The sequence below is a fragment of the Centropristis striata genome, chromosome 19 (assembly GCF_030273125.1).
Source record: "Centropristis striata isolate RG_2023a ecotype Rhode Island chromosome 19, C.striata_1.0, whole genome shotgun sequence".
In the NCBI taxonomy this organism is placed as follows: Eukaryota; Metazoa; Chordata; class Actinopteri; order Perciformes; family Serranidae; genus Centropristis; species Centropristis striata.
Window position 1 is genome coordinate 17,048,247 of NC_081535.1, and position 22,200 is coordinate 17,070,446.

The 22,200-nt window shown below is 42.1% G+C and overlaps 1 protein-coding gene across 1 annotated transcript; it reads right to left on the bottom strand.

The window, feature by feature from the left end:
* Positions 1 to 21,835, bottom strand: LOC131992668 (inactive tyrosine-protein kinase PRAG1). Its single transcript, XM_059358305.1, has 6 exons — positions 21,673 to 21,835; positions 17,284 to 17,628; positions 15,469 to 17,201; positions 7,198 to 7,343; positions 4,489 to 5,255; positions 1 to 2,560 (listed from the first exon to the last, which is right to left on the bottom strand). Exons 2-6 carry the CDS (start codon positions 17,551 to 17,553, stop codon positions 1,409 to 1,411), a joined length of 4,068 nt encoding a protein of 1,355 aa, XP_059214288.1. The 5' UTR covers positions 17,554 to 17,628; positions 21,673 to 21,835; the 3' UTR covers positions 1 to 1,408.
* Between the last annotated feature and the right edge of the window lie 365 nt (positions 21,836 to 22,200).

Sequence of the window (22,200 nt, forward strand, 5' to 3'; positions counted from 1 at the left end):
TACTGTGAGAAAATATATGCACAGTTTATTGATAGATGCAAATAGGTGAGGCACACACAAAATATTTCAAATCAATATTGTATTAGTTGTGAGTTATGACAATGTTTTCTTTGATTTCTGTAATATTAGAAACATCAGTCAGTCATGGACAAAAACCTGGTGCAGGCTGTTAAATTCTTGACTTTGTTGGAGGATAAAATACCCATTAACTCAATGCCTACATGGGACACAGGAGGCAAAAAATTATAATAACTTGATAATCAACATATGAAAATAAACAGAGAAATTCCAGTGACTACTACGGGATAACAAATTATATCATAAATATTTTTAACTGCTGCTCGTATTCATGGCTTTTTAAGACCTGCTTGGGCTCATTTTTCTTCTCATATCATCTACAAATTACTGTACAAAGTTGTTTCTAGAACATTCGGTGAAAGGCCAGTTTCACAACGGACGAATGATCAGTAATATTTACATTTGGCTTCTGAGTCACTGTAACATACAAAGAACAAAAGGCACTGTGACAAATGTCAAAACATTTAAATATATACTAAAAGTAAGCGTGAGAAAAAACTGGGCATCCATTCAGTAGAAGCCAAAGCTAACATTGTTTTGTCAATCCAATGAACATCGGGTTGTGTTTGACAGTATGGTTTATGATTAATTCATGTCTCAATTCAAGTCTTTATTATGCAATACTGTCTGACTAGGATTGTGCAACTAGTACACCAGTATTAACTGAGGAACAAGCATTATTCCGTAACTTCCTGTGGATTTGGTTGAAGAAAAGTTGAATTTGTGTTGTTTACACAGTATACAGTACAGCACTATGGGCCCATGAATAAAAATAACGGAAAGGTGCAACAGTAAGTCTGCTAGTGACCTCATTTCTTTTTAAATTAAAAGTTAGCTGCACATTTGCCTACATACAACACAGTATAACTTTGCAAAGCTGGCTGACACAGAATAAACTTATGAATTATTAGTCTGTTCTCAGTGGGTAAAATGTCTTAATTGATATTTAATAAATACACACAATACAGTGTCAAACATGAAACTTTGGTAAGTGTGTTATAGGATTATGAACATTGTCAATATTCTTCCTTTTTTACAGATCTATTTATCGGCAACACTGGCACAGAGTAATTCTTGTTGTTGAGTGAATGTTTTAGTTATTCTGTCCATATGTCTGTGACTGTTAGAAGAATTTTAAAATAGCTGAATTTTCACAGGTCATTTCTTTGCTAACAGTCTGTAGCAGAACTGTTGGTGTAAAAGGTGGACGGTAAGGTTGATGCACGGCTCTGATGCATGCAGCAGTAGCACAAACAGGTGGGTAGGTTCACAGTATCTCCCATCCATAGTGTCGAGACATATAAGTCTTTCTCTTACACACATTCCTCCATCACTTTAGCGAGTAGAGCAGTTCAGCAGTATGGCAGAGAGACAGAGGGTGAGCCGAGGAAAAGTACTGACAGCACAGCCAGTCCTCCAGCTCAGCGTTCCTCTCGGGCTCCAGCGAACGCTCTGCGAACTTCATCATGAGCAGGGCCCGTTTCACATCCAGCCAGTTCAAGAGGCCCTCGTGTCGAGATCCGTCGACAAAGCCGACCCCCTGTCCGTGTCTCTCCCACTGCTGCTCCATCAGGTCCTTCCTAGGGCCCCAGAGCAGGCTCTGCAGTATGCGCTTTGCCTCCTGGATATGGATGCGTTTGATGGGGTCCGGTTGGAGCAGGAGCTGGGCCAGCCTGTGCAGGCCGACGGAGTAAAGGGAGACGGAGGGGATCGGAGGCAAGTCCTCACAGCGGTAGTCTTGTTCCTTCAGAGCTGGGCTTACCTCAAATGGGTTTGCTTGGTGGAGGAGCTCATAGATCAAAATACCTGTTTGGAACTCGTCAAATTTACGGTACTGGGCTGCTGAAAGGATCTCAGGTGCCAATCTGGCGTGGTCACGTTTGATGCGAGGGTCCACACTGGTGGAGGCGGCATCCTCAGAGGAGCGACGCTTGGCCTTGGCAAAGTTGCTGATGAGGAGCCGGGGAAGGTGACGCTGACCATCTCCACCGTTACTCGTGGCATTTTCAGTCGAGTTCTGATGAAGGAACTGGGAGGGCCTGCGGAGATGAGGCACCAACAGCAGGTTTTCGAGGCAGAGGTCGCGGTGCGTGACCCCATGCTCCTTCAAGTGCTCCAGACCATGGCAGAGCTGCAGGAGGAGGAAGCAAACACGGCGCTCATAGACTTCTGGTTGAGTTTTATGGAACGCCGCCCACTCCCGAACAAAGTCAGCTGCTGTCTGCTGAGGGATCTCAGAGGTGATGACCACCACTCGCTCTCGGTCTACCTGCTGGCCAGGCGCAGACCCTGAGGGCTGAGGCTTTGATGAGGCTGGTGTGGTGGGCAGAGAGACTTCGTCAGAAGGCAGCATGCTCTGGGGGACACAAGCGAGAAAGTGGCCACAGTCCTGCTGGAGGTTGAAGTGGGGAGGCATGCTCTGCTGCACTGACAGGCCGTAGAGATGGCCCTGCTTGGCATCCATGGATGGACTCTTGCAGATCTGGAGATGTAGAAACACAAAGATCAGTAGGAGGAAAGGATGAAGCAAAGAAGAAGAAAAGGACAGAGGAATTTCCCAGCACAAGTGAAATCAATGTTTTTGATGCAGAAAAACTTTAAAAAACAAACAAACTACAGCTGTTTGTCATTCATGAAAAAAAAATCAAACCTCTATTAATCTAATCTGAATTCTGAGAGAAACATACAAATATAAAAAATGTCACTGTGTGTTGGATTTAAAAATATAATCTCTTCTTAGTGAACTAGACCAAAATGTTCTGTATGTAAGTTTTAGTTTGCAGAACACTGTCAGGAAATCTGAATATTAATCCATAAAGTACACTAACACTTACTGTGTAATACTAATCAATGCTGATTTCAGATTACAATGTGACCATGCCGTATGACACAAATGGTGTGTACTGAGTTACGCAAGTGTGTGTGTGTGTGTGTGTGTGTGTGTGTGTGTGTGTGTGCGTGTGTGTGTGTGTGCGTGTGTGTGTGTGTGTGTGTGTGTGTGTGTGTGTGTGTGTGTGTGTTGGGCTTGACAACAGGGGTTTGTCTGACTGTAAATCCTGCCTGGAATCTAAAGATTAATTGGGGCCTAGAGATATTAAGCAACACTGTGGGCACCCATGCTGTGGCACAACACATACTGTACAAACAGCTGCTGCTTTGTACAACACTAATGACTTTGGGACAAAGGTTAGTGAGACTGCATCCACACCCTTCTTCCTGGTTGTTTACACTGCATGCCCTGAAGGTTTGTGCTGTAGTGGGGCCATCCCATTTGTAGACTAAGAACAAACAAGACCACCGCCTGATTTTAATCTCCTCCTTCTATCCTCAAACTGTCAAATCCCTGCTTAAAAGATCAATTTACAACACCCACTGTGCAAATCATTCCTTAAACAACAGTTGAGTGGGCCGGGAGTTGCTCTCTTCTTTACAGCAAACTCGGAGAGAAAAAAACACAATTCCTACATCACAAAAACACAGAGTTGTTTACAATACTACACTTGTTGTCTTCTGTACCAACTGTTCAACATCAGGGCCTCCATGAAATAATGATGAGATTCATATCATCATTAAAGACTATCCAATTTTAAAAAAAAGGACATTATACTGATTCTCGCATTAAAGTTATGATCCCGAACATTTTCCTTAAATCCTGTTTTTGGTATCATTTATATTCTATATTTAACCATCCATTATATTCACATCTCTGTACATTATTGTTCCTTGTTAGTGCTGGAGTCAGTGAACTGTTGCAACAAATATTAAATAAGTAATTGATTGTTTGCGTGTCATAATTCCATGAATACAAATAAAGGAAAAACTTCTATTCCAGGCTTTAGAAATAAAATTTTCAGTTTCAAATACATTTTCTGCAGCTTTTGATCACCTGTCTCATGAAATAGATGAACAAAGCTTGGTCTGCATAAAATTCAAATTGCCCTCCTGTACACAAGTGCAATGATGCATTTTGTCTCATTGATATCAGCCTCACTATTTACTATCCACTATCCTAATGCTGAATCAGAGCTGTGTTAGGTTACTGCTAATGAAAAACAAACATTTCATGTTGCTGCTGCTTCACATTTAAAGTGTGGTGACTTTTGTTAAGTTATACAAGAAACAACATGCATTTGTAATTACAATCATCTTGTAACATGGTCATTTTTGGGGGTATTTTTTTAATCTTGTTTTTGCAGCTGCTCAGGTTTGCTGCACTCAGAAGTCTGTCACCTGCAGTATTACACTGCACATGCAGATACCACCAGTAATCACATGTATCACCAAATTAACTGGGACTGGAATATTAAGGATGATAAAAGTGTTCAGGAAGTGAACATGGTTACACCAAACAAATATTTAACAAAGTCACTACATAAAATACTTCAATTATGCCTAGTATTTAGGGCTTACCTTTACAGCGTAGGAGTTGGCGGGGTCTGAGGCGCAGGCAGCAGAGTAGTACACAGCATCTCCAGAGTTGCAGCTCGGCTTGTTGGAGGTGAGTCTGAACAGAGACCAGTTGCTCTCCTCAAACCTAAGCGGGTTCTTCTGGGAGCGAGTGAAGTGATCCTCACATTTTAGAGCCAAGCGCCGCAGAGACTCTGCGTACAGGCCTCCAAGTTTGGAGTACACTCCCTCCCTGCTGTCTATGTTACTCAGAAGGGTCTGGAGCTGCAGGCTGGAACCAAGATTTGGTGCAGAGCCAGGCTCTGAGGTTGAGAAGGGCACGCTGAGTTGTGGGGAAGAGGAGCAGGTGATGCTGCTTCGACAGTGGACACCCAGTCGCCCGTGAGTTTTCAGGGGCTCATCCAATGTCCGGGACCTCGAGGGTCGACTTAGCTGGGCATGACAACGCTCCAGAGACTCGTTAGAAGAGAAAATGGGTCGCGGGTCAACAGGGCTGGACGGTAAACTGGACCGGGAGCTGACATCAGCAGGTCGGCACACGTTGCTCTCTGAACCGGTGAATGGGAGGCGTGGGTAGGCTCGGACAAAGGGTTTTCCGTTTGAGCTGTCTGGAGCCGACACAGTGCGGTTGACCAGCTTCTTCTCTGGGAGTGGAGGTGGCTGGCTACCTAAACTGTTGAAGGCGGGTGGGTGAGGAGAACCAGGAGCTGAGGCCACTGGACTTCTGGAAAATGGAGAGGAGCAAGACATCCGTGTAGCATCCCGAGAACCTAGGAGGAGAAGACAAATTACATCAGCAGGTCTGATTAAAATAAAGTGAGTGTTAGGTCAACAGGTGGTGTCTTATATACACAGTATGAGTATAGTTTAGTATAGTATAGTATAGTATAGTATAGTATAGTATAGTATAGTATAGTATAGTATAGTAAGTGTTATGAAACAATTGTATTAAAAAGAAAAAAAATACAGGAAATGTGCTTATTGGTTTTCTGAGAGATAAATGAAAATGCTAGCCTGGCTCTACTTGAGGATAACAAAATCTGCCTACCATCATCTCTTTGTACTTAATCAAACAAGATACAACATGTTACTGAGCTTTAACAATGTTGGTAGGAAGATTTGGCTTCCTTCAAACGAGGGCTGGATATTGTTACTTGATATCTTTAAAGCTTCAACTGAAATATGTAGTATCCAAGTAGTGTCAAAACTTGGTCAAAAGATGCCTGCATTTGATCCTTTTTGTACCCAGATCTAAAAGAAATATAAAATATATTTTTATGGTTTTGATTGGCGCACCACTGCAGCAGCTAAAACCCATACAGTCTGTGGTGTGGTGAAGTCAAGCACTGTTTAGTTGGCAGTTCAGCATGCCAAGAGGTCACCAAAATCTTTGAAAGTATCGAAAAAAGTCCATTATTAGTATCTGTATCACCTTAAGGACACTGGCATCATATTTATTTTAACAATACCTAGCCCTACTTCCAACAGAACCAGACTTTTCTCCCTATTTTTCAGTCTTTATGTTAAACTTAGCTAACCAGCTGTTGCTTCATATTAAGCAGACCGTGTCAATGCCGTTGTCTAAAAAAAGCAGTAGATTTCCCAAACTATTCCTTTAACAGAATCAACTGACAGATGTCGAGTTGGAAAACAGGCACACACCCAGACACAAACAGAGATACAGACAGAGCCCAGCGACCATGGGTGGCATTTCTTTTCACTGGATTCACACAATATATCCTTTGCTTCTCAGTGTCCTTGTGAGTTAATTTCCCATAACCTCACAGTACTCAGGGACTCATATATTCCTCGGTGACAGCTGTGAGCTTGATTTATTTACTACTACTCCCCTTCTGTTACTGCCTACTGCCCAGTCTTAGCACAAACACATACCTCGTTTCCTCAACAGAGCTGGAAATTTCCACAATCCAGAGTTCAAGCTGACACTCAAAACATCTTCCATCCAATAACGATCCATTTGTCAATTAAAGACTTAAACTAGGAACTTGACATCACATAAGAAGAGACAGATACTGAGATAATTGTGTGGTGCAGTCTTCAATAACTGCTTTCACAGAAGGGGAAGACTGTAAAGGGGAAAAAAAGTACTCTGTAGGATGTAGCCAAGCCCTTTTTCCCTCGTTATCAGAGTCCATAATTATCTCTTCAAACAGCATTGCCCAGGAAGTTACAGCAATTACAACCGTCTGCGCCACCGAGGTTTAAAGCAGATATGTGAAGGATGACAATCATTTCTACACCAAGGACCCATGCCACTCATCCTGAGCCACGTCTCAGGTTTGATGTCGAAGTCAGGTCGTGAAAATGAACAACCGGTAAAAACAAACTGTATGTTCATAAAAGAGGAAGAGATAAGCTCACAGAATGCGGCTATAAAACCACACAGCACTACTTTCCCCTTTTCACTGTTGTTGCATAGTTTTACTCTGGACAAAGTGCATCTTCATAGTTAAACATGGTGAAATGGATCTGAGCAGCAAGATAGCTAACATGTAAGCAGAAACACATCAACTAAAGCACACTGCATGTCTGGAAAAGCTGTGTAAGAAGCACCTTGCTTAATAAATTACAAATGATTTGCTTCATCAACTACTGCATCATACACTTCCTGGATTCCATTATGCATGATTTTATTGGAGCACATCAACTTGCACCAAGATATATAAAAGTATGAGTCTGAGTGGTACTCACCAGTGTCAGTGGTCAGGTTATCGATGGAGGCGGTGGATAGGCTGACACTGCCCAGGCCCCGCAGAGATGAAGTAGGGCTCTCTACTGACCCTTGTTGGCTGCAGCGGTCCAGCTCCATGTTGCTGCCACTCATCTTACTGCATACTCTGTAATGGAGAAAACAACAGAATGTGATGAGACAAAATGAGTATGCATTAAACCCATATTTTGAATATTTTTTGTGTGTCTGCATTGCTGACATCATTGCCAAACATCAGCCTTTCCTAATGAAGTGTCCTCTGGTAGTTAGTCTGGACGCTTTCTGCTGAAACTGAATAATTTCTTTTGTGCAGCTGCTCATAAAACGTGGAACAACTCCACTTCCCCTTGATATTTTCTTATCTGCACAAATGAGTCTACGTAAAAGAGCATACGTGATATTTCATGACAAATGACGAACAAGAACCGTCAGGCGTAGTTTCAGTTCCTTGTTCGATAGGGGCACTTCTTTATTCGGTGTTGAGTGAGAGCTGAAACGAACAAGCCTCACTAAAAACAAATGAAATCATCTTATGGCATGTTATGAGGGTTATGAGGGTTTGGCCATTTTGCTTGTTTTTAGCTCTCCTTCTTGGAGACAGTGAACTGCCTCAGGCACATAACTAATAGACTGATGCCACAAGATAGATTTCAGATTGGTGGTAAGAGATGTGATTTTTAGTGGGTTCTTAGAGCTTTAAATATGGGCCCATCTGTAGCTGTATGTCTTTTTTAAAAAATGTCTTGGTCTGCATAGTAATACGGTTTCATTCTGACAGCAACATAATTAAAAGTTTTTGATGAAAATTGTTTTTTAAGTGAGACTAGACCGGACAGTGGCCACAAGTAGTAATTTCAGGATAATGGTACATTGGATTCCCCAAGATTCCCTTGAGTAAGTTTCCCCTTTAAAGGGAAATTCCACCAAGTTTACACATCAAAGTCTGTTTACAGCTTTAGCAAGCACTCCTGCATGAATTTAAAAAAAAGCTGTAAACTAAGAAATCCTCTCAAGTGACACTGAGTTGGGTCTGACGTCAACTGAATTCTACTTGTCGTCTCTGCTTGAGGTTAGTGGCTCATGGCTACATTAGCAGCTACTACTATAGCACCTGAACCTCCAACCACACTGTCGTGCACACGTTGCATTGTAGGTAATGTGGGCAATAGGTGTGGACAAGGAAGAAGAATGTGTGTAGACTGTATTCAAAAAGCCATCAAACTGGCTCTAGTAATGCAAGTTACACAGCAAAATCTATGTGTAGTTTGCTAACATTTTGCTACCGTTATGCTTTGGTCACATCAGATTAAATGGCAGCAGGGCACCCTAAGGGGGCTAGAGGTTAAAACACCTAATAAGTACTGCAGTGTTCTTGGTTTGCAGCCAGCTGGGAACCTTTGTTGCATGTCATTTCCTATCTCTTTCTCCGCTCGTTTCCTGTCATCTCTCTGCTACAGACTATAAATAACAGTATATACTGCCACAAAAATATCTGAAGCGTCTGTAGCAATAAAACCCCTGAGCGTATTGAATTGAAGGTCTTTTTCATTGTTTATTAATTTATCTTTTTTCCATTATGTAAAAGAAAGATTGAGTCATTTCTCCTTCAAAAGTTACATACGTTTGCTTTATTTCTTTTTACCTACTAGAAAGAAGCTTTGCATTCTTCTTGTTAAGTTTGCCTGACTATGATGATGGCCACTTATAATACCAATGAAAATTGTGCATGAGCAGACTTCCTAATCAAGGTGACCAATTAGGCTGAGTGACAGCCATTCACTTGTCTCATTATACCCGCTAATGGCTCAGGGAAGCATCTCATCGCTTCATCTCTCTTTCCTCCCTTCCATCACAAAATGACTCCTCTATCCATTTATCTGCCGGCCCCCCGACTTCAATTCCACCATAAATCAGCAGAACAAACAGATGAGGAGGAGAAAAGGAGAGGAGCACGGGGGGGAAAGACAAAGGGTTAGGTATTCTCTCTGGGCAGTTAGCTAACGGATCCGCTATCGTTTTACAGACAAAAGAGCAGTGATGAAAGGCGGTGGAAAACGCTGAGGCAGAGGAGAAATGGTAATGGCCGCAGGAATTACGAGTCTACGTGCATGTGTGCGCCTGTGCATATCTCACTCTAGATCTCTCAGATTTGTATCCAAAACATGAGATTTTCCTTGGTGAAAGAATGTCATTGCTTATGTCCTGCGGGAGGATGTGCACGGATGAACGAGCCCTCTGAGCAAGGGCATGCAGAAAAAGACCTTGACTTAGATTAAGAAGGCATGTAAGAAGCATTTAGGGGCTGCAACTAACTTTTGGTATCATAACCGATTAATCTAATGGTTATTTTCTTGATTAAATGATTGTCTGGTCCATGAAATGCCCATCAATCCAAGGCAATATCTTTCAACGGCTTTTTTTGGCTGATTAACAATTCAAAACCCAAATATATTGTCATTATTTTAATGTCAGGCAAGGAATCATTTAATCTTTTGCCAAAATATCTGCTATTAATATTCTGTTGACTGACTAATTGATTAACCGTTTCAGACCTCAATCACTTGTTATCTACAATCAAAATAAATAACTTAAATTTTCCAAATCATGTTGCCACAACACAAAAAGCACCATTCATCTGGATTGTCATCACTCCACTTGGAATGCCCTGTTTCAGTCTAAACATCTATTAATAAATAGCTTAATTGCTTATTTCCCCCCAGAAAAGACTTAATCACTTCTGGGCTAAAACAAGGTCGATGTGAGATATGGTAACCGCCCCTGTGAACCTGTCACACGAGGTTTGTGTTCCGCAATCAGTCCGGCAACGACAGCAAACCCAGATTTAGAATGTAAACACTCATGCTACAGTAAGAAACACACTGGATCTGTTGACACACAACCTATTCTGACGTGTGTGTGTGTGTGTGTGTGTGTGTGTGTGTGTGTGTGTGTGTGTGTGTGTGTGTTTGTGTGTGTGTGTTATTAATAAAGCTGTGTGAGAGGAGCCGGGGGGCAGATTTTAAAAAGGGATCAGATTGGGGTTATAGCTAACCAGCTACAGATAGCAGTGTGACAGTGTGAAAGTGCAGTGTTGTTGTTGTTGTGGATCAGGTTCACACAACTGGTTTGACTTCCTGACTCTTATTTAGGTCCTTCCATGACATAAATATACTTATGGCTATGAAATATGATGATACATATTGTCAAAACAATATAAAAATATCAATCATATATATTTTTCTGTATCATTTGTATCGATGCGTTACAGCAATATTTAATTTATCTGGAGAACGTTGATGTTCTGATGACTAAAAAAAATAATTGTAATATATTGTATTTAATTACCACAAAAGTAAAGTACACAAAAATAGGCTTCACCACATAGTTATTTCATATAGACTACTTACTGAATTATCAGAAAAACATAATATATATGGCTACTGAGATATGAAATGACCTAGAAAATATTACCCAGTCCTACATATACTAAATAAATTAGGGTGTCACGATTCTTCCCATCCACAATTTGATTAGACTTTTTAAGGTCATGATTTGATTAAATTTTTGATTTCATTAAAAAAAAGAGTCAGTATTGGAGGTTATGGCATTGTTAGACTGTCGTGTTATTGAGGTTTTAAGGCCTCACAACTGGCATTCACATCTTCAAATTCTCTTTTTAAAAGATCAGCTACATGGTGTTAAGTGTGACACGACTGCCATATTTTTTTAATATATGATACGAAGGTCATATGGTCAGATCTCTTAATTTGCCAATCCTGCCTTTGATTTCCACAGTTGAAATTGATTTCTCATTTCAATCGATTTTTGATTTATAAATTATATTGCGATACCCCTTTGTACGAGAAGATGACGATGATGTTAGGTGTGCAAATGTTCATATACACAAACGCACATTTGCTCTCCAGGGCTATTTCATGTCAAGACAATAATCCTTTTGTAAAAGTTTTAGAGTATTAAAAGTGATGAAACAAAATACTGTCACCTGATCACAGCCAGTGCATGAATGCTGACAGTTAATATGAGGTTTTGTTACACTGAGGTGGAGTCAAGTATGTACTCGGGTGTAGATGTTATCGTGAACATTGTACCATGTAATGCAATCCGCCACAACAGCCATGCAACATACACAACCTTTAAGAAGCTGAACAATGTTTTGACGAGACGGAGAGGAACTGACTGATCTGTATCTGCATTGGAAAGTATAATCAGGTGTTTGTTTTGTTTTTGTGAGTTATATAAACTCACAAACAGTAGTATTTATTGCATGCTGTTACATTGAAACACATTATATTGTGCATGTGATTTTGGGCCACCTCTGTATGTTACAACACAGTGCAGAGAAGAATAGCACGCCTTGTCTCTTTCCAATGACTGCAGGAGAGTTACCATGGCTATATAGCCATATAAACCACGTCTTTGAAACAAAGATCCATTAATGTTTGACACCAATCTTTGTTATCTTTTGCACACTGCTCCAGCCTTGCCTTGTTATCTTCCACTCTGTCAGCCATCTCTTGTCCTTATTCAGTGCAAACCACTTTCATTTATTTGCCCCACATCACATAAAGCAACACACTTTGTTCTGAATCAATCATCCTATTCATCTTACAACTCTTTCAATCCCTCCAACAGGATGGGCTCAATAAAAGAATAACAGATAATCCAGGCAGAAATGGATTAGGAGAGATTAGAAGAGCAAAAGGCAAGGGGGAAATAAAGAATGAGCAAAAAAGTTGACCACAAGCCATCTGCCACTGAGCCGTTCAAAGCCACCTACCATGACTCCTGACAAAGGTGTGAAATTAAGCCTTCGTTTCTGAAACGCACTATGCAACCATTTTCCTGTGCAAACAAGACCACTTCTTCTCACAAGTCTAATGATAGATCAATGCAAGAATCACGTATGAGAAAAAGATGCCATCAGGTGCCTACCTTATGCAGGACAGGCCAAGGTCCTTGACGGGCTGGCTGGCACAAAATGCCCCTGGATCAGACTGGTGGCTCTCTAAAGCCCCGCCATGTGTAGTAACACAACCCTGGCTCCACGCGAGTCATATGTGTATTTAAAGTCTCTCTCAGCAGGCAAAGCAACAGCACCCATTAGATGCGCAAAATTTAAGCACCCATATCTCATATATAGCATTCACTCATTGACCTGGTAGTTCACTTCGGACGGCAACAAGATGCTATCTGTACTGCTGCACAGAGGGATCAGGAGGATCTGTGGAGGGAGGGGCGTCTTGGAACTATAGAGCAAAAGGCAATTCAAACCCAAGTCAGACTCAGTGGACTTGAATCCACATGTCTGATCTATAAATTCTACTTCTATTGGTGGCAACCGCCGGCCAGACTGGGACAGTTTGGGAGTTGCCAGGGGCAACAATCTGTTCACTAAAGCCCCTCCCTTTGGCAACCTTCACTGACCAGCGGACACGCCTTCCCTGTTAAAGACTACTTACACACACACTCATGCATGACACAGGCGCATGCACAAACACACCTCTTTTTATCTTTATAGGCAAGCCTTTTTATAAACCCTATTCCCTGTCTTGTGTTTTGGTTCATTTTAGCCTGGTCTTTCTATCAATGTGCTATTTATTTATTTATTTAAATGTACTTTGACTGTATTCATTCATATTTCTTGTCTGTGCATGAAGCATTTTGTAATTATGTGTTTATATAAATAAATTAAGCTTTGCCCTTAGGCTGACCCACCACATGATACGTAGGTTGAACCGAACGAGAAATAAGATACAATTTGGTGTTTTCCACTGTGATCAAAGGCTCTGAGAGGCAGATTTTTCCAACCATCTGTGGCTTTTAAATGATTCAGCACATCAAAATGCTGCTCCGCGGGGTGCATGTGTACGTGTGTCTTTCTATTGTGAATGTTTTTCATTCATGCCAGATTTCCAGTTTTGAATGCTCTGCAGATAGGGCTGCAACTAACAGTTATATTCATTATCGATTAATCAGCTGATTATTTTCTTGATTGATCATTTGGTTAGAAAATGTCAGATATTTGTGAAAATGTCTGCCCCAGTTTGCCAAAGTACAAGGTGATGTCTTCAAATATGTTATTTGGTCAGTCCAAACTTCAAGGACATTCAGTTTAATGTGATATACAACAGAGAAAAGCGGAAAATCTCCAATTTTGAGAGGCTAAAAACAACACTTCTGATGCCATTTCTCCATAAAAAAATCACTTTAACACAAAATGGCCCATCAAAATCGTTGGCAATTCATCAATTAGTTGACTAATGGTTGCGTCTTTCAGCAGATACGGGATATCCTGATTCACTGCAGCCCTGTCATTGAGATTCCAGTACATGCCTGGTGCCTGGGGACACTTGTTGATTAAATAAACTAAACCCGCTGATAAACTTGGAAAGCCACAACTGTTGCTGGCTGGCTTGAGGCGTGTTCCCACATAAGTCACAACAAGGTGTATTTTTATCGGCGCAGAATGTCGGCAATGTCATAACAGCAGAGATGGGTCCTTACTAGAATTACCACAAACATAAGGGCCCTTGAAATGCGATCGGCAATCTGTGTTTTTGACAGTAAAACACTCTCCACTCAGCTTTTGCTGACTCCAGCAGCTCAAGATGGCAGAACATCTGTTCGTCTTGAGGAAGTCACAGTGGTGAGTTACACCTCGTCGTGCCGTCCCAGACAAAGCAAAGTTTATTTTGAGGAGATCATTTGATGCTCTAATAACTGCAACACAAGGCCTCTTCTCTCTTTCTGCTTTGGTGTAGCTGACTCAGACAGCGGAGGGTATTCTTAGCCTCATGCAGACTCAGGGTAAAGCACGTGTGCAAAAGTTACTGCTAATAAATGGCTATGTAGGCTAGGAGTCCTGAGTACAGTAAATCATAATACTGGGCAATGAGAGTGTTGAAAAAGGGTCTTACTTGCCAACAGTGCAAATATGATCATTTATTTGCTCAAAGATGCATTTGAACACCTGCTAATGACATCTCTGTCCCTGCATGACAATATCAATGGAACAAAGGCTAATGTTTTTTTTATAGTTCTGTCTATTGTGCTGCAGCCAAAACAAATTTACAGCAACGTGACACAGCAGGAGACTCTTTAACAGACCCATTTTGTGTGTTAATTAGAATTGAAAAAGTCACATTACTAGCATGAATAGAACAAGGCATGCATTGAGGAATATGCCCGAACAGTTTGAATGATCACAAGCCACAAGAATGGAGGCTGATTCAAGGCTGAATAATGATGCTATGAAAGGAGAAGGCACAGTACGGTTCACACAGCAGTAAGATGCATGCATGTGCACTGTCACTGGTAATATATTCTCTATATATTCCTTATACATTCTGCCCAATCAGAGAGCAAAAAGCATTTATGCATTTAGACTAAGTGCATGTTGTATGTGCTAAATTATGTAATATAATGAAACCATAGTGCCATGGCTGAATTACAGTCCCATTAGTTCTAATGCAAGTCACAGGTAGGAGACGGAAGGACAGGCACGCAAATATGAGCTATAATGGGTAGTTCAGGTTTGATAAATGCACAGCATCCATCTTACAGTAAGTGTTAAGTACACTAGTGTGTAATTAAACCTCTATTAGACTTTCTCTTTTACATAGCTGCCTCATCGTAAACAATATTTAACACCAACCCCTTCCTCAAGATTGCTGGTGAATGGATTGTGCTTTACCCTTATTTAGTGTAAAGAGCATTATGAGAAATGTATAGGGGGTAATTTGTTGGAAATTACATGTGATCAGATGTAAGTCTTTGCAACGCGAGTCTTTTCAGCTGCATTAAATAGAGTCAAAGTACAGTTGATAATATAGTTAAAGAAACTATAAGCTAAATGATGGTGAAATTAATAATCCATCTTTCTGGAGAAAAAATATATTATTTAGTGGTAAAGCTTCTTTATTGTCAAGAGCTGCTCACTTTGCATTTCTTCATATAGTAATCTGAATACTTTAAGGATTTGTGTCTATTGTTTAAACTGATTAAAGAATGCTAATGACCTCCGCTAAATTCAAATTTTTATTTTGTCGTTACTTCTCTCACTGACAACATTATCAACTGTTAAAGATGAATGAATAGTGATAATAATCATATAATTTTATGAGATTAATAAAACAGTTCAGCCCAGATACAATAGTAATGTTCTATCGCATGTTTGCGGGTTAATAATTGAATGTGTAAAAGTCAAACAAAAAGTTCTTTGTTGTTCTTACCTGTGCAGCTTCTTAGGTGGGGGTGGTGGTGGGTTGGGCTCATTGTTGGCAGCTCCCTTTCCTGCTGCCAGCAGCTCTGATGAGCTGCCATGCAACGGCTGCTTGGACGGCATGCTCCCGTTCTGCTTGCCCTCCTCCTCTGCACCGGTGCCCTCAGTCTCCCCCTGACAGGCACCATTGTTGGGGGCAGCCGGGGGGGCCGTGCCTGGCTCTGTCATCGAAGGGGGGCTGCTGTGGGCCTTGCAGTCCCTGGCCTCCTTCCAGACAGCGGCACCATTGACCAGGCCTGTCACCCGAGAGGTTGTCCCCGAGTTGGCGGAAGACTTCTTCTTCTCCCCCTCTTTCCGCTCCCTCTCGTCCTCTTCCTCTTCTTCCTCTATGCGACAGTTCCAGCCAGAACTGTGGTGGTGGGGCTTGTGCCAGCGTTCGGACGTGTGGGTCTCTGTGTGGACCTTGAAGTGGCCCTCTCTAGCAGAGACGAGAAAAAGCATGGGGAGTTCGGGGAGAGGGACGGGAGACGAAATGGACGGTGAGAGGCTGGATGTGCCGAGTCTGGGGAGATCAGGAAGAGGGACAGGAGAGGACATGGACGGTGAGAGGCTGGAGGTGCCCAGTTTGGGGGAACGGGAGGTCCTTTTTGGGGGGATGGGTGGGCTAGACTGAGGTTTCGGGTGGAGACTTTGGGCTTCTGTGACCAAAGAGGGTGCACTGTGGCTGGGGCTGGGCCAGCGGAAGGCCGGGCTGCTGGGGTCTTTACGTGCTGTGGGGCTGAAGTTGCAGTGGGTGCTGATGGCTGAATCTGGACTGCTCAGGAAGAAAGTCCTGTTGTTCTCCTCTGTGTGAGCAGCCATGACAGTGATAGTGGCCCGCTGAGTCTCCCCTGAGAGCTCAGAGCCCAGGGATGAGTTCTTAGTCTGGTTTGGGAACACAGGGTGGGATTGCACCCCATTTCCTTGCGGCCTGCGCTTTTTCTTGGTGCTCTCTGCATAAATGGGTTCTGAGTCTGGCTGTGCATTGGGAGAGTTGGGAGCCGATTGTGAGCTTCCCATGTTTGGTGGGCTTTGGGGGCTACCTGACCTAACTTGCCTTCCTCCTGACCCCTCTGCCCCAGGAAGTGAGTCTGTACTGCTACGATAAGAACTAGAGGAGTCTGATAGGCTTGTCTGTTCAGACAGGACGGGAGGAGAGTGGAGGGATGGCGGGGTATTGGGACTAATGGTGTCCACACTTAAGGCTGTGGTGGGGGAAGTGGTTGAAGTGCTGGATGTTGTGACAGTAGCAGTACCCCCACTGCTGATACCATTGCTATGAGCTGTGCCAGGACTTGTAGGGACAATATCCACAGAAAAAGGCATCTCCACAGATGCCTGATGAGACTCCTGAAAGTTTGGCCTGGGAGTCACACTAATTCCATTGTAAGTGCTCTTGGTTTTAGCGGTGGGTGTATTCTGCTGCCTACAGGTGTCACCATTGGCGTTCTTCTTTAGATTCTGAGAGCTTCTACCCTCCTCCTGGGTGACGAAGATGTTGCTGATGATCATGGAGTCTTTGGGCAAGATATTAGGGGATAAGGAAGACAGAGAAAAGCAGTTGTTGTAGTCCATCTTGTTTTCAGGACTCTGTAGAACCGCCTCTTTGTGGGCCTTGTTGCAGCCGTTATTGTCAATGTAAAGAGACGACAGGTCCAAGAGCCTCTTCAGGCCCAAACGATCAACTTGGCTCTTTGTGTTCTCCTGAAACATAAAACACACATTACAGAAAAGAAACATCATCTTGGACAGGAATAGACTCTGAGGTTTGTTTAAGGGTAATGACCTGCTCTATGTTCATGTTGACGTCAGTGATTGACTCGCTGGTGTCAAGGCTCATCATAGTGGGCTTGACAGCGATGGTTGGCTTGCTGTAGGGTGAAGGTGCCGTTATTCCAGCTTCTTCATCGCCTCCCAGGATGCTCTTCAAACAAGCAGCTGGCACACTGCCATCCAGACCGCCGACAGTCTTGTGGTGCGCACTGAGCGGGTGGAAGCAGTTCTTACAAGAGCCAGGTTTCCACACGTGTTCTGCAAAGTCGCTGCACGCTGACATCTTTGGTTTGCTAAATCAGGTTCGGTCAGAAGTGGCTGTTGAGTGATTTGGCGGATACCGGATGAAACAACATGGCTGGTCCACGGGAGGTTGTGGCATCACAAGATGTAGATCACACAGCAGTATGTGGAGGAGAGAAAAGAAGGAGGTACATTGTTAAAAGAAAGTCAGAATGTCTATGTACTCACTTCTTTGCCCATTGATTGTAAAATAATGAGAATCAACTGTGTCTTTGTGACCAAGTAAACAGTTTATATTCTCTCAGAACTGTCTTAAAATCCAATTCTTCCCATCATTAACTCTTTGAGATACACAACTAAGACTTATTTGCTGATTATACTGACTTATTTATTTACAGAACATATAATGCATAAAACTATGCTTGGGATGATTTTGAAATGGTGTTAGCCATTTGTTTTATCTTCATTTATTCTTCATTTAAATTGTCAGCAAGTGGCTGATATTGCATATACAGTACCGTATTTATTTTATTTATTCTTAATGTTCTCCATTTTAATTTATGGAACTGGTTGACAATGCAATTGTCAATGCATAATGTATTACAAGGTATAATAATTTTAAATATTCTTTTATAAAATTATTTTTTTAAGAAAGCAGCCCTTTGGGCTACCTTTACAAAGTCATATCAGTGTAAAATTGGTGTACAATCCACATAGAAAGGTTCTATTTTCAGTCCAGCTCAAAAAAATTCTCTGTAATCAGTGATGTTTTTTCTTGCCTTCACTTTTTTGAACCTGAGATATACGGTTTTCTGAATTAAGATGCCTTAAAAATGAGAAAGTAAGTGAAAAAAGTTCAAACATCTATTTGAAAGTGTGAAGACAGTGATGAGGGAGTCCAAGCTAACAAGTGTCGCCAGGCTAATAGAAGACCTCCGTCAGGACTTAAGTGTCATCTGCGGATGTAACTTAAGAAGACCTGATGTGTGCTGTGCTACTTGTTCCCATGCCCTCTTAAATTAGAGGGTATGTGGTTGCTGTTCAACCAAAGGGCCTGCCGGTGTGAGCCCAACGACATAAAAGCCCTCCAGAGTCCTCTGCAGCCCCCGACATGCTAGAAGAAGACGGAGGAGCCTCAAACATCCAGGAGGTCGGAATGCCAGGAATGTCTAAAGTCTCACCAGGGTGAATCTCACACCCACGACAACCTCCCATCCCCCTCCAACACACACACACACACACACACACACACACACTCCACATGTGTGTCCTCCTTCTCTCACAAACAAACTGACACACACACACACACACACGCACACACACACACACACCCCTCCTTCCTCTTCTGTGTGTCCTGTTTGACTGGGCTGACAGTGAGAAGATCAACACCATTTCAGAGAGATCATTTGTTTCCTTGCATCTGGGTGTCCTTCTTTATGTTCTTTGCACAGCTTTAATTGCCTCTCAACAAGGTGCTGCAATGACACACGGCAACATTAGCCCACTATCTTGACTCATTATCCGGAAAAAAACAGGGGAAGGCTAACACTTAGTCCCCTAAGACAATGAAAAAGGTCTAAATATACACCCAGGTAGCCTAAATATTACTGTTAAATTAGGCTTTTTTGCCCACAGTTATTCTTGATTTATTTTGTTTATTGACGGAAAAATACCAGACCAAAAGATAAGGAATGCTTAGACTTCTGAAGGCTCCTGGTAATTCATGGCTCCAGTGTAACAGCCTTGCCATCAACTAATCCTATAGGAATGAAGAGTTTTCCTGTTGGTAAAGATAATGCATGTTTACATTTTTCTTTGTTCTGTCTGACTCAGTTTAGGCAGGAAAGCACCCACCAGCTCTGTGTTTGTTTAACCCGTTCCTGCGACAACAGAGGAAATGGAGCCTTGCCTAACTTCTTATGGTATTGTGCATGAGTCATATGAAGTGATGACTGATCATTAGGCTGCTGTCGAGAACAGGCTGACTGCCAATCACAAACGTGTCTTCTGGGGTTTTGTGGAACAATCACGTGACAGAGTACTGTCATGGTGTGTTTAGTAAGTTAAAGCCAAACAGACAGGGACAATTTAGGCTATGTTGTCCCGTTTTCCCCCGCAGGGAAGCAAAGACAACAAAACAAGTTGACATGTGGGAATTTCATTTGAGATGTTCAACATTTTCACTATTTCCAGAGAAAACACATCCATTTCAGGCGATCCTACTCCTTGTTTACATGTTCATCCCTGCTTGTTTGAACAGAGGTAGACCCCGCTGTCTACATTCCCCACACCTCCTCAAGCTCAAGGTCCAATATTTCTCACTTCCTCTTGTAAAAACACACACAGAGCATAACCGCGAGAAGTTCAGCTATATGACAGAATTCAAGTGCTGCCTTCAATTAAAAGGGAAAAAAACAAACACAGACTATGAAAAATTTCTCATGATTGTGTGAGAAGTCGGGGGCTGGAAAAATAAGTTTGACTTGAGGTTGGGTGTTGAATTTATAGATTTGGGAAGCCTTATAAAGACATTATGAGCTTTCAAGTCACAGGCCACATCAGGCTTCTCATACCTCTTACAAAGTCAAATTAAAGCATTTTTAAAGCATTTTCAAGGTGCGATTTCAAGCTATTCCAGCATCTTTACAGCTGTGGTAAATTACATATTTACACAGTATATAGAGTATACTGATTAATACACTTCTTCCTTACATCTTCCTGCTATAAAACCAAAATTATGCTTTGTGAGAGCTTTCAGAAGCACGAAAATAAAAAATAAAAATAAATAAAAAACATATCTAAGTTTCACTTTTCAAAATGTGTCACTTGTTTGGAAGTAGGCTTGGCATAATATATGACCTAAATGTCTAGCAGTTCCGCTTAAAATCAAAGCACTTTTCAAACCTAAAAACCCCCTAAAAACCCCATAAAAAGTTTTTTTCAAGGATTTCCAGCACCCAAAAATCCCCATGACCTCTGTACATCACACAGTTATCTGGCCACTAGATGTCTCAAAGACACATTCAATTTTGCTGACAAAATTAAAAAACCCACTACCCTTACCATGTGAGGGGCTCTAAACTGAATTTATAGTCTTCACGTCACATCACGTCAGTTTACCTTGAAAACATGAAACCAGGAATTTGCTTTCAGCTAACAGACTGTTATGCACTGAAGAATGCAGCCAGGATGTAATGTCAGACTGGATGGCAACAGTTTAAATAGCCTAGAGATACGGTGAGCAAGATGAGTAATTAAGGTAAAGGTTAGAGGGCTTATCAACACTCAACAGCTGGTAAAATTACATTCTGTCTGGATCCTTCTGCAGCAGCGAGCAGGCACGTCTGACCCCCCTAAACACACCAGTGTGCACGCACGCGCATGCACACACGCGGGAGCGAGCCTTAATTAGTAAAGGTTATCTGATGGTTATTATTGTAGAGTAACTGTAACGTAATTCATTCATTAGCCTACAGTTTTAGACGGAATCCATGTACACCCGTACACTCAAATGAATGAGATGCCTATAGAATAAGTCATTCATAATCAAAATAATTGAAGAACCTATATAATAGTTCATATTACGGTCTGATAACCAGGTCATCAGCATCAGCGTGTAGTCATCCACTTTGAATACAAATGCTTTCACGAGCAACATTTGTCACGCCTGCTTCACTCACACAGCCCATTCATTCATAGGAGGGGGGGCACAACCTGTTCTGTCGATACTCGGTAGGGATTTCCGCCAAAACTTGTGAACTTTTGACAAATATCTCAAAACTTCCACTTCAAGACCATTTATTTCGATGTCGTCCTAGCATTTATAGTTAATACACATTCGGCATAGCCTACACACCCCACGTGTTTAGGTTTAAGGCGTTTTAAGGTTTAATAAATGACGATTTGGGTAAACATTTGTCTCGCCTGTAGCGATATTTGGTTTACGGCAGTTAATTTGGCAAATAAATCCGTTATGTCCTCGTGCGCTGGGGGACCTGGCAAAAACGATTTTAATTATCTGCATAATTACAATACATTAACAGGAAATGTAGCAACCCCTTTTGCTGTGTCAACAAAATACGTGCAGAGGGGAAATTAATGCAATGTAACCAAGCTAAAGTAGCCAAGGTTATCTAGTGCCTATTGCCTGGCAGCTTACCTGCTCGGACTTTCCCTTCCCTGGCAACACAAAAGCTCTCCGAAAAACAGCAAAAAAAAACCTCAGCAGAACTCTGTCGTGTCTGCTCTTTTATTTTCCACAGAAGCCGATATCCGTGTCTTCAGGTATCCCACATGCGACAGGTTAATGACCCAGGAGACTGCTGCTGCAGGCTGGTTTCGGCTCCTGCTGCTGCTGCTGCTGTTGCACTGTGCAGAGGTGGAGTGTTGAGGCGGAGCAGGAGTCCTCTGCAGCAGCGTGGAGAGAGCACAAGGAGGTGGGAGGAGCTCCCTAACCAACCATGCAGTCTGGTCAGTGGCCACTCACAGATTTTCATTAAAAGGCTTTTGTTCTATTAGCTGTCATAAGGATATTTTTTTTTACCACCTAGCTGATTTGCAGAATTTACACAACTGCAAAGCCCCTTAAAATTTAAAGTCACAGCACAAGGCAAGGGACAAGGTCTCACAAAAGCAAACACTTTTTTTTGGTTGGAAACCAACTGGGCAGTGCAGGTTTATTTTGCAA

Excerpts from the sequence above, each read along its gene's own strand:
- LOC131992668 (XM_059358305.1), bottom strand. The coding sequence starts at position 17,553 with ATGTCAGCGTGCAGCGACTTTGCAGAACACGTGTGGAAACCTGGCTCT. Across the intron at positions 17,202-17,283 it reads TCAACATGAACATAGAGCAG|GAGAACACAAAGAGCCAAGT; the intron begins GTCATTACCCTT and ends TTTATGTTTCAG. Across the intron at positions 7,344-15,468 it reads CCACCTAAGAAGCTGCACAG|AGTATGCAGTAAGATGAGTG; the intron begins GTAAGAACAACA and ends TCTCCATTACAG.